Raw genomic sequence first — 12880 nt, forward strand, 5'->3', positions numbered from 1 at the left:
TTTGTATGGTTTGATGTCTGATCAAAATAAAGGTTAATAAAACGATAAGGTCCATATTCGCTTTGTCATTATTCCATTAAATGTGAAATTAATTTCTATATATTTTTTATTTTTATTCAAATAATTTGCGTAAACTCTGTTCAAACATTCTTGATCGTGGGATCTTTGGGTCGTTATATTAGAAATGTCGTGTAGACCTGTAACTGTTGCAAGTGTAATTTCGATACTATTTCAACTGAATTAAGCACATTTTTCAATAACCTTTCTATTCTTTTGCTCCTTTTTGTCGTGAGCACTATATTCGCTATTTTGGCAAGAGCTGTCCTCGGTAAGGACAGTCAGTGCTTCAGTACCTTGGAATCTTCGGCCATATTTGCAGGTTCCCAATAGGTCGAATTGCTGCGCTAGATAGATGAACGGTTTGTAACACATAGGGCTGGTTGGTTAATGCGTTAACAAAATATATGAAATAGGTAAATTATTCTGTAAAAGTCAAAATTTAATTACGTTCATATTTTTAAATCGGTATCATAATCAAAACTGACACGAATAGGAGTACGTATTTAAATGCGTATTGAAGTAACGTTTATATATTTATTATATATCTCTCTTTATCTTATGATATCTCTCATAATTCTGAAATTACCCATTTGTTCATGTCCCCTACGTCTAATACGTGTCCTGTAATCAGTTTGATTGTTTCTAAACGGTTTAGCAGCCCTGGCTACACCAGCTCAAATATTTACTTCCCTATTAGAGCCTCTCGCCACGTCGGTAACAATGAAACGGCTACGTGCATCGTAAACACTCGCCTCGTAAATGTCAATCTTTTGTTTTAATTAACACTCAGGGAAACGGAATGCACCTTCCCTTCTCTCTCAATTCCATTCTCGATACTTCTTGGGTGGCGTTTATTCGGAAAATGCAGCTGTTAATTCGAAATTATCACACGATTTGTCATTACAAAGCGGTTGAGCGTTCCGAAATTGTATATCGTTTTGATATGAAGGACTAGACATAATTAATCCTTGTAAAAGAATACGCTTTATAACTATACTTGTAGATCAAAGGAGTTCTGATCTCTTTTAATGATCATAGTGGAACTTAGCGTGACGGTGTGGGCGATGAGGGCGTACGTCTTTGGAGAATAGACAGTCGTCACCGGATGCGGTCGGGCGCGGGTAAAATTTGGCGGTAACAGGCGAACTAAATTAGAATTTACCGCTAGGGAACGCGTGATGAATGGGACTCGGTGTCTTCCGTCAACACGCAATCTCGATAATCTTAAGAATTCCTCATTTAACACAGCTTTATATTCATGTGGCTCTTTGATCAGTCTCACGCCGACAGTCTTGCTTTGACAGATGGATTATTTACGCTGAACGCTAATTTATCGATAATAAAGCTATTTTATCGATGTTTATTTTGCTCGTAACAAGAACTAATGCTTGACAATCGCGTCCGATATACGGTCGGATTCGTATCCACGTTTGGCAGCGCGGCGTCTCTCGCACCGGCCACTAGACATGCGCCGCCTCAGTTGTTGTTTGGCTGCGACGTCGTCCGCTCCTCCGCGGCCCTGTCCCGGTGACATTGTGTTATCGCTTATCGATAACAGATCGGACATCGATATCGATATGACGCAACGTGTGCGCAGTGCACTGCCGCCCTTGAGTTAGATGACATCGTTCTCGTCGCGCGGACTAACACGAGGATTGTGAATGCATTTGTCACGCGTAGTGTAACACGTTTACATCTGTAGGTTGTGATTATGGTGTGCGGATCGTAGTGTCGCCTCCGTGGGTGTTTTATTGTGGATCGAAGCTTAGTGATTGGAGAATGGATCGGACAATGTATGGCAAGGTGCTGCCAGGCACTTACAATCCGTATCGGTGCGCGATGAAGGAGAACGGCATATCGCCCGGCTGTGAGTATTAATTTAATATTTTTTAAATTAATTATCATCGTTTAATCTAGGTAAAGTAGTCTTGTTCTGAATTAAACGAAAAATATAGGCTATTAGGAGATATAATCAGTGATGAGACATATTTTATGTAGTATAGAAAAGATTTTAAATCTCATATGACTCTTAGGTCGAGTTTTTATGCGACATTACGTATTCATTGTGAATTTGTAAATTTGCTTATTATATCAGTATGTTTACTATCGTGAATGCGTGCTTTCCGTGTGCATGCACTACGAATGATTTCTGTCCCGTTTTAATACTACCATTCGATGTGTTTATTTTTGTGTGCACTAGAGAGTAACGCACGTGAACACTCGGCTATTGATTGATTATCGAGGCTTGAATATGTTGATGTAAACCGGAAAAGTATACTTAGGTTAGAAGCCAGTTAAAGCAAAATAACAAGATAGACAGCTAGGAAAATAAATCTCGTATACACCAGCAAAACCAAGGAATTATTCGGGAATTAAAGATGATCAATCTCCTTTCATTCCTGAAAAAATAAAAATATATTTCTTTGCCTTTTGATTTGACACATAAACAGTATTACCAAGATTAACGGAACATCCATATCCATGTTTTCTATCTGATTAATTGTTAGTTTCTGAGTCCAAAATAACCAGAAAAAAATATCACCATCCCTCTCATTATCTTTGACAATACAGAGACAACAACAGTTTTTACAGGGATTTTGCGTACCCTACGCTCAGTCAGATAATACACCTATATGATATTTTATGAGTTTGTTTACTATTTTTAATTGACCACACGAACAGAATAATTTATCTGTGATCTTTGAATAATAAATCCCCGTCCTTCATGGAGAAATATTTATTTTTATGACTTGTACAGTTCGAGATTGTTTGTAAGCCCTATAACGCTGCCAGATCTATTATTATTAGTCCGCGAATGTTTTTCCGTGTCTTATGAAACGTTTTGTGATATTTTTATATATTTAACTGAGTAGCAGCAAATATAACTGCAAATTAGTACCAATGGTGAAATAAATTTTGCAATATGTCCAGTAGTTGCCACGTCTATCTTACTAATATTATAAATGCGAATGTTTAGATGGATGGATAGATGTTCGAAACAGCTGAATGAATCTGGCTGAAATTTGGCATAGATAAAGAACATAGTATGGAAAATCACATAGGTTACTATTAAGATTTTTTTTTAATTCCTAGCGGACGGAGTTGCCGGCAACAGCTAGTACATATTAAAATAGAAATATTTCCTATAACATTATTGTTGTTTAATTGATATGATGTTAGAATATGGTTGATATTTAGTTTTTAAACAATTGAAGTCGTGAACTAAATGGTTAAAATTATTCTGATGTTGGCATCACCGTGAGCGTGAAGTCATCGCAATTGTTGGGATCCAGGTCGATTTGCGTTCATTAGTATCATTAGCCGTGTTTGCTGTTGTATTATAAAACAGTCTATGAACTAGATATGTACAAAAATATATAGCCCTTGAAGAACTTACGTAGCTGTGTTCAATTTCTAACTGAGTTCATGCATAGGTGTTGTGAGATTCAACTTATAAGGTGAAAAATGAAAACTCGATCGTTGAAACAAGAAAGCTATTAGAGAAAAATCAAAGACAACTTCAAGGAGTTTGTATGTCTTTTTATCTTTATTAAATTATTTTATATTATTTTGTTGATTATTATCGGCTATTTGGTAAGTGATGTGATCTTAATATTATATAAAACCTTATTTAGAACGGATAAATATATTTCGAACATACAAAGAGAGAGCCATAATCATACAGTTAGATTTCTGGATCACATATATAGACTCCAGTTAAAATATGCTTAATATCACAGTTAAGTATCAAACTAACCTGTGGTTAGTACATTAGGGTCAGTAAGATTGACGCTGCACTATGTTTTGTACTTGCGGTCGTCGTACCGTGTTAAATCGCCGCTGCGGCTTCGCACCTGTCCTCTAGTCTCTTGTGACACTGTATTTTGTGTCATTAAATATCGTACACCTAATTAAGTGTAAACTTTTACTTTAAGTGCCCTTAACATCAATATACAAAGCCATACATTGCGACTGTGACTGCGAATTAAAAAAAAACTTAATCAGTAGTCTATTTATTCTTTCAGATTATGTTCTACATGTATGCTAAATTTCATTAAAATCTGTTGAGCGGTTCTGGAGGGATACTTACAAACAAACATCCATTTATCCATCCATGCAAACATTCGCATTTAATTTGTATTACATAATTAGCTTGCAACCAAGTCTGCGCTTCTGCGCTCAACAACACTAAGGGTAAGTTAAGTATAAAACCGTTTACAATTCTGAGAGTGGCGTTTACGTTCATTTTTGTTCTAAGAACGATGTGAGCCATCTGGTTGCATGTATTCGGCTGACATAAGCGACGACCTCGCAAATGTCAGGCCTTATGCGAAACAGAGTCAAGTTTACTCACGTAACTCAATGAAAACTTGTTTGTCCTTTACGAATGTGATTCCAAAGAATTCCTCAAAGCCAGATGGACTGTAGGTTCGAAGTTGCGTCATTGTTATTGATCAATGTCACGAGGCTTTGGTTAATTATATTTGTGTTAATTTCATTACAATATATTCAAGGTACATTACTTATTTATTTAATATTTTTAATACTAATAGCCTAAACATATCTGAGGTAAACTAAAACATTACATTACATGCGAACTAAAAGAGCAGGGATTCGACTCCGGCATTGAGGATCATGTCTTCAGCACATGTTTAATTCCGTTAAAGGTACGGCGTCTATAGGCCCGCGCCGGCAACACCACACGCACGGTCCGCAACGGATTTTATGCTTTGTATAATTTTACATAGCGCTGCGTCCATCATCCACGCCGTCCGCATCGCATCTGTTCAATCCGTGCGTGCGGTGCGCCCGGCGCGGACCAATGGTCCCTTGAGTTGGAATGTCCTTTACAAGTCTTTCAAAAGGCCAACATGTCAATACCTACATATCCATAATCTCTTGTGAATTGACGCGTTGTCATACATTGTCATCAATGTTTCCTGTGACAATATTTTATTTATGTTAATCGAAGTCATCATATACATAACTGATTAGATTGCTGGATAAGGCGTGGTTAAATGTTTCTTACGATGAATATGTAAATCTATTGTCAAAGGACCGCATTATCGTCATAGAGATATGCAACAGCTAGTGTAATTGAAAATAAGATACACATTTTGATGGATGATGCCCCTAAGTGGAAAGGGAATATAATTCTTTGACTGTATTTAAGCCATTGATCATTTTATAATTTCTGCCTCTTCTTTTGACCTTGGCCTAATTAGTAGACTTCCTTATGCATCATAAGAAATTGTCTTAAAAGTTTTGCCTTGTAGAGAAGGTCAAAAAATTATTGGTTAGCCTGGGAAATAAAAGTTATTAAAAGCTGGCTTGTTGTGATACTACCATAAAGGGGAGATTGTGACCTGGATTGTCGGTTCATACCTTATTTAACCGTAACAACTATTATGTCAAATTTTCAACAAAAAATATTTAACAGTAAACTGTAACTTAGTAGAAAAAGAAGTTATAATAAAGGAAAAGGGCTTGTTTATGTAATGTAAAAATATTTTACGAGCGAAAGGACAGTAATATTATAATATCATACCGACAAAGGCATAATATCTTTAATTAATTTAAAATTTATAAATTTTATATAACATTTGTTGGAACGCGTTAATTACAAATTATATGATCTGCAATATTTAAACATTCGTTTAAAGTAAATAACAGAATAAGACATTTACATTAGTGAACAAATAAGGATAAAATGTTCGCATTTCGATTGATTTTATGTTCTCGTTTTTGAGGTTATTAATTAACATGTTATGGAGGGAAATGTTAACGAAGTTATAAACGCTGCAATATAAGACACTATCATAATTACTTAAACCCAATATCTTCTGCTTATTAATATTATAAATGCGATTGCTTGGATGGATGGATGTTTGTTAGAAGGTATCTCCAGAACGGTCTCATGGGTATCGCTGAAATTTGGCTTAGATGTAGAACATAGCCTGGAACACATAGGCTACTAATTAAGTTGTTTTTTTTTTAATTCCGCCCGAACGGAGTCATGGCCGATAGCTATTCCTGTATATCACAGTCTGGTAGTTGATTTGAAGTCTTTTGACTACAATGTATTAGATTTAAACTTTCTCGCTTGTATCATTGGATAAAAATTACGCTGACTCAGCAATTATTAGGTCACTGACACACGTGGTGTGTTATCATAACTTATTGGAAACACGCCAATTAGAACGTCGTTAGTGTTATTTGAAAGTCTAGCCTGTTCTGATATGATTAACGCAGTATCTTCTTCGTTACTATAGTATAAAATTGTAAAATGTATTGTCTAGTTTTATTTAATGAATAATTTTCAAAGATCTATGCGATTAAAATATGTATTTTGTAATTTCTCTAAACCGACAATGCTGATGTTACTTGGTTTTTTCCCAAAATAAAAGAAGGGATCTTTATCAAAATTAACATTTTTTTTTCATTTATTTAATGTCATTTAAAAATATAATTTACCTTACCTTAAAAGAGTTTCATTAAATAATATTTTGCTTTTAAAATTTGATCTGGCAACCTCGACCTTCCCAATGACAGTATTTATGGGTTATGATGTCATTTAAAAGTATGACAATGTACTGGAACAATTGGATATATTTACATGTCCGAGGACGAATGAAACTAAATAATAAAATACAAGCTGTAGCCTGCGACACCGTCCGTGCAGAATTAAATTAACGTAATTAGTAACCTATGTGTTCTTCTGGGCTATGTACTACGTCTATGCTAAATTGCAGTTGCACTGAAGATACCTTCTTACATATGTCGATCCATACATACATCCAATTAAATAAACATCTGACCATTACTCACAATATGAGACGTTAACTCTGGCTATATAAATAAAAAACTAAAAACGACTAATTTGTCTCTTGCAATAACAAATCCCGGTGAACGGCCTCATTAACTTGCTTTCCCTTGCCAAATTCTATGTCGCTTTTATTTCTGTCTCTATATATTTAAATATGTTTTCAAAGAGTAGCACTTTATCATCACTTTCAACATATGCGAGCTTAAAATGTCGGATGGAAATTCATTGCGAAATTGTTACTCATGTTATGTCTATTAATATTTTTACCAGCAAAGAAAAATATAACTAGCTGTCGACCGCGACTCCGTCCGCGTGCATATAAAAGCTTATTTTGTAGCCTATGTGTTCTTCCAGAAAATGTTCTGCATCTTTGCCAAATTTGATCCAGATCCATTCAGCCGTTCTCGAGATACTTTCTAAGTAACATCCAACAATCCATCCAAACATTCGCATTTATAATATGAGTAAATTGTATATTAATAAGTATAAAAGTATATTTATACGGCTTCTGTCCTTGCGTAATTGATATTCTTCCGAAATTTGATAGTAATCCCGGAAGAAGTATACACGTAAACAACAATTAAGCTTCTTTGAAAGGGGGATTACAGTGGGGTAACAGGTGGCCTACAAAGCCCTTTAAATCCCACGTACTCTTAAAATATTTGTAACAACGAAATTAGTTGTATTTTTATGTATATATGATATTTATTTCAGTTAAAGTATTAAAAAAAACAATATGTATAATTATTGAGTTACTCTATTCTATAGTTTAACGCCATCTATATTTTATATTTTAACACTACGCTTACACAAGTTTTGTGAATGATTTCATAATTTTACACGAGATGGCGCTATTCAATGTTTGTTAATTATTTTATATTCTGATTGATTTTCACACGCAATATATAAGTTATAGCAAGTAATTGTCCTATAATCATAATATGCAAAAATATATACCGAAAAATTTGGTTCTCTGTTTGTACTCATTGATAAAGATGAACATGGCAGCTTATCGATCCCGTATACTGCATTGCAACCCGTGACGTCATGAGTGCATTAACCGCGTCCCGCCAACGTTTTAAAAAGTGCAACGCACCCTCTGCGCACCTTGTACCTTGAACTTTGCGTATTATTTCGGCATCAAACTAACCCGCCTGGTGCTCGTGTTATGAAAATATCGTAATAGTAAAGAGCGAATTTATCAATTTATGTAATTAAAGTTAATTTTATACTTATGAACAGAGAATGATTGTGTTTGAATGATTTCTGCCAATTTCTGACAACACTCAAATACGATTTAGTAGAATTTGTTTATGTGGTTGACCTGTGCCAAGATTTTCAGTCTACAAAATGACAGGTATGTTTAGTAATTTTATAGTAAAAATTATTGTATTAAACATAGCCTATAGGACGGAACTTATACTCGTATCGTAGAAATTAAATTAATTGTTTGGTTACGTATTGGAGAAAAATGAATCTTGTTTTAACATCAATAATAGCGTGGAAATCGTAAATATTTACGTTGACATATAGTAGCTACTTGTTTAAGATGGAAACGCGTGAGCTGCGTAGCCCACTGTCTCTCCAATTATGGCTGTAAGTGGGCAGCGAAGTATGCGGGAAATCTCTGCCGGCCCCCATTTGTAGCATTCCACGGATTAACACGACATCTGGATATTTTTAATTATGTTATCTAAGAAATTTTATAAACTAAGATCCCGACCAAATTTCCCGAAAGTTTTACGCGTTTATTAGAAAAATTGTAAGTTTTATTAACAAGTTATCTTAAAGCGAGTTGTAGATCATTAAATTACCTAAAATCCTTTACGTATTAATTAAGTCAATATTTTATTCTTTGTATTACAATAATTGTAATCTTTCACAGTCCAATAGTAAATAAGCACATGAATCCTAACAGTTTGTGGTGTCTCAAAGATGTCGTTAATTTTCCCTCGCCACGCTTTGACGAGCATGGGAGCGTCGCTAGTCAGATATTCGACATGCTTTGTTCATCTTCCCACTCGTTAATATTCTTTGTTACCGTAGAGTTCCACTGCGTAAACACTTGAGTAAAAGGTATTGTCTTCCCTTTCATCATTAATATAAATAAATAGAGAACAACATTTTGTTTTGTGCAGGTCTTTCAGCTGTGGAAATCGGTTACTTCGTCTTGTTTACATATTTCGAAACCTTCAAGTCCGTCTCAAGTGGATGTATCGAATGCGGAATTTAGCACAAAGGTGTGTTGCGTTCAAACAACCTCTTTTTTGTTTTTTTTCCGTATTCATGTCCATACCATTAACTGCCAGTGTTTCTTAAATGTAGCATTACTATGCGTCATTTTTTGTCACAATACCTAGGAAATGAACGGGCTCGAATGGAAACATTCCCGGTGCACCCAGCGGCCGTGCCCCGGTTTCCCATTCGCGGCGGCTTCCGAGAATGGAGTCGTATCGAGATCCGCTAAGACAGCCTGCGACCTTCCCTGGTCACTCGTTACTGCGTACTTTGATCGCCTACACGCCCCCATTACGACGCCACAATGAACCGAAGATCATTAGAAGTCGTCCCATTGAGTGTCTCCAGCCGTCAGTTGCCGCGGCGACATCCATCCGACTACGCTGTCGCTAGTGTACGCCTCACTAACTTTCGGTCAGTGTTTTTATCGATTTCTTAACTCGCGATTATTCGATTCTGTAAGCGTGAATCGATTAGATGTAATATATGTGAGACGAATTACGTAATTAGTGTTCTTTGTCGTGGTCGAACTGCTGGTTAACTGTTAGCAAATTAAACTAAAATTTTAGTTCAGTTAATTAGAGAGTGATGACGTAAATGTTACTCTCGATGAGTATTTTCCCGGGTTTATTAAAGGATTTTAAGGAGTTAACTTATAGATATATTTAATATAGTTGTTAAAAACTGTTTTTCGCTGTTAAATCTTGTTAAATAAATAGTTGTTGATAACAGATGGTCCTTTAAGATTAATATTAAGGCAATAAATTCTAAAACGCCACTCGATTATCTCGCTAAAATGTAGGAAATCTTTATCTTATAATCCATTATAAGTGAGTAAAGTACGTCAACAGGGTTTGTAGGTAGCTAGACTTTATGTGGAAAGTATTTTTGCTAACCAACTCGTTAATATATTTTTTTATAATATAAAGAGCACCGATGTTTTTACTTAGGATACAATAACTTATTTTAAGAAAGTGTTTTATCATCAATAAGCTTAAAGTGTATTGGGAAATTGTGAGTGTTTTGTATCGTAAATAGTAACATCAAGCCCAATATAAGTTGCCCTTAATAGCGTTAATGTCTTCATTGAAAGAGGTCCCTTTACATAGCTGTTGAAATTTAAATTGTGTCCTATGTTCTGCAGTTAGAGCTCAATTTTCAATAACAAATTCTTAGTTATTTAATAAACATACCAGTTGCTGTGAGTAGTGTTTTTGTCTACTTTTTTATTGCTCAGTAAATTAGACGTAGGTTCATTTTATTTCAATTGACTTTTTACACGATGAATGGAATATAATCTTAGTAAAATTATAAATGCGAATGTTTAGATGGATGTTGTTTTGAACATTAGAACGGATGCATGGATCTCGCTGAAATTTCACATAGAACAGAGTCTGGAAGAACCCATAGATTAGTAATAATGTTTTCTTTACTCCGTGCGTACGGAGCCGCAGGCCACTTCTTATACGTTTTTGAAATTGATCAGTGACTTTAAAAAAATATATTTATCTAATTTGGTTGAATCCCATAGCATTTTAAAATTATTTTTTTTTAACTTATATAAGAAAATAACCAGTAAACGGAAAACCAGCAATGCTTGAATCAAATCTGATTACTTTTCGTACCTTTTACAGAAACTAACTCTCTAGTTATGGTGTGAAATTTTGACATGCAGGTCGGATAGTTTGACACTTCATGTATTATTCATATACTACATGTTTTACTTGTTTGTCTTCTTGTCTGTAACTAGCTGACACTTGGCTCTCTCGCATCACATATAAGCATATACGAGCTTTCAAAAAATATCGAATTGAATAACGAAAAATTATTAATTTTGCAATTGGACATGCATGTCACGCACTATTTTTAGAATAAAAAAAAATATGGAAATCGGAGAACTAAGAGCTAAGTTACGAGATAAACAAAAAAATAAAAAAAAACCAGACGAATTGAAAACCTCCTAATTTTTGAAGTCGGTTAAAAGTACACAATAAAATTGTTTCGTTTAAAAAATAAGGTTACTTTGTTAATTCCGCTCTGGACTTAAAAAAAATTATAAAGTTAATTATATTTAAAACATAAATGCTACAGATAAAGATCAGTAATTTAAACTCTAAGGACTTAATAACAAAACAATAGCAAGACTCAAGGTCATCAAGATGTAATTTAGGACGACATCAATTTGTCATTAGCTGACGCGGTCCACTGAGCCGTAGGGAACGAAGAAACCTCACCGTCCACAATCAATCACACGCACTCTGTCGTAACATGATCTAATAATAATAAATGTAAAAAGATTTACGTAAAAACAATTATTTCAGTTCAAGAAACAAATTAAAATTAGAAAAAACTATTTAATATTATATCATAACTTGCTTCGTAAACCTACTCGCGTAACACGTAGGGTTGGCAAAGATAGATTTTTACACTTCATTTCACTTACATTTACATATTTATTACTTTAAATATTGATTACATTTTCTACCTAAATATTTGGTTACTGTCATTCGAAATATTCCGTAGTGCTTGTTCTTAAGCAATTAGGTTATTCTTTTATTGTCCTATTTAAAACTGTTAATATTATATCTTTAAATGAGCATTTCTTGATTGGAATCTCGGAATCGGCTTCAACGATTTTCATAAAATTTAGTATATAGGGGGTTTCTGGGGCGATAAATCGATCTAGCTAGGAATCATTTTTAGAAAATGTCATTCTGTTCGTGTTTTATCGATAATCAACTTAAACATAAACATAACTTTTTCTATCGGTAAGATCGAAAAATATTATTCATATTTCATCATTTTATTAGTAATTCGTACTTTAATATAATTTCCAAAAAACACAATTTAAAAAAAAATACCGAGCAAAGCTCTGTCATCCAGACTTTGTATTTTAAAAGTTATAACTGACTCATCATCGAGCTAACCAAATTAAGTATTACACATTATCTTTGACTTGTCTATCGATAGTATATCGACACTTAAGTCTATGGGTATTTAATAAACATCCGCCCACAAGTATGGACGCCTCCTACAGATTTAGCAATGAATTAGTAATATAGACCTTGAATAAACGGCGCCAAATTTTATATAATTAGTAATTAATGTTATCAACACCATATAATTTGTAGTTAATTGTTCAGTCTATATTAGGAGCTTGAGATAGTAACCACGTACGACAATGGGCGACTTCAATAATATATACTTGGGTACTTGAAAAATCTTAGATATCAACATTATGTCTATTAGGCAAGTTCGTACAAAGCTTTTGGTATCTCTATTTCTTAAGCAGTCGCCCGTAACTTTCGGCGCAAAATAAAAGTAGTGCTAGAAAGAAAATCCGACACTGTGTCGTGCTGGCGCAACACTAGCCTTACTAAAATGTCGACATTTATATCCCTTTAAACGAGGTTCAGGCTAAGCGCCGTCTGCGCTCGGCCACCTCAAGCCCGGTGGAGCTGTAAATGCCTCTTCAAGGCAAACAGTGACTACTCATCACAAAAAAAATGATGTCCCTTTATAAATCATTGTAACACTTGACTTTGTAACGAAAGCGCGCTATTCGCACCAAAGGGTTCTAACTAATAATGTCTAAAAGTAATATAAAATATTTCCATGTGCATCAGCTTCTTTCCCAGTAAAATACGTCCAGTCGTTTACCAAAATTTGATTAATATATTTAGTTTGACTTGTAGATTTTGAATGTCCGTAATGTCAAATTAGTTTCCTTGTCTCATATAACGTAGCAAAAACAAA

The 12880-nt window shown here is 34.5% G+C and overlaps 1 protein-coding gene across 2 annotated transcripts in view; it reads left to right on the plus strand.

Annotated features, from left to right (window-relative positions):
* Pax (paxillin) overlaps positions 1 to 12880 on the plus strand; it is a 39218-nt gene that overhangs the window by 4145 nt on the left and 22193 nt on the right. Inside the window, exon 1 of one of the 2 annotated variants that reach the window (XM_013326796.1) lies at positions 1672 to 1927. The exons of the other annotated variant lie outside the window; for it this stretch is intronic. Within the exon in view, the coding sequence (XP_013182250.1) occupies positions 1840 to 1927 (88 nt within the window). The 5' untranslated portion in view covers positions 1672 to 1839. Of the gene's footprint in view, positions 1 to 1671; positions 1928 to 12880 lie in introns of those variants that run through there. 2 annotated transcript variants of the gene reach the window in all.

This window comes from Papilio xuthus, unplaced genomic scaffold (assembly GCF_000836235.2).
Source record: "Papilio xuthus unplaced genomic scaffold, Pxut_1.1 DF828780.1, whole genome shotgun sequence".
Taxonomy (NCBI): domain Eukaryota; kingdom Metazoa; phylum Arthropoda; class Insecta; order Lepidoptera; family Papilionidae; genus Papilio; species Papilio xuthus.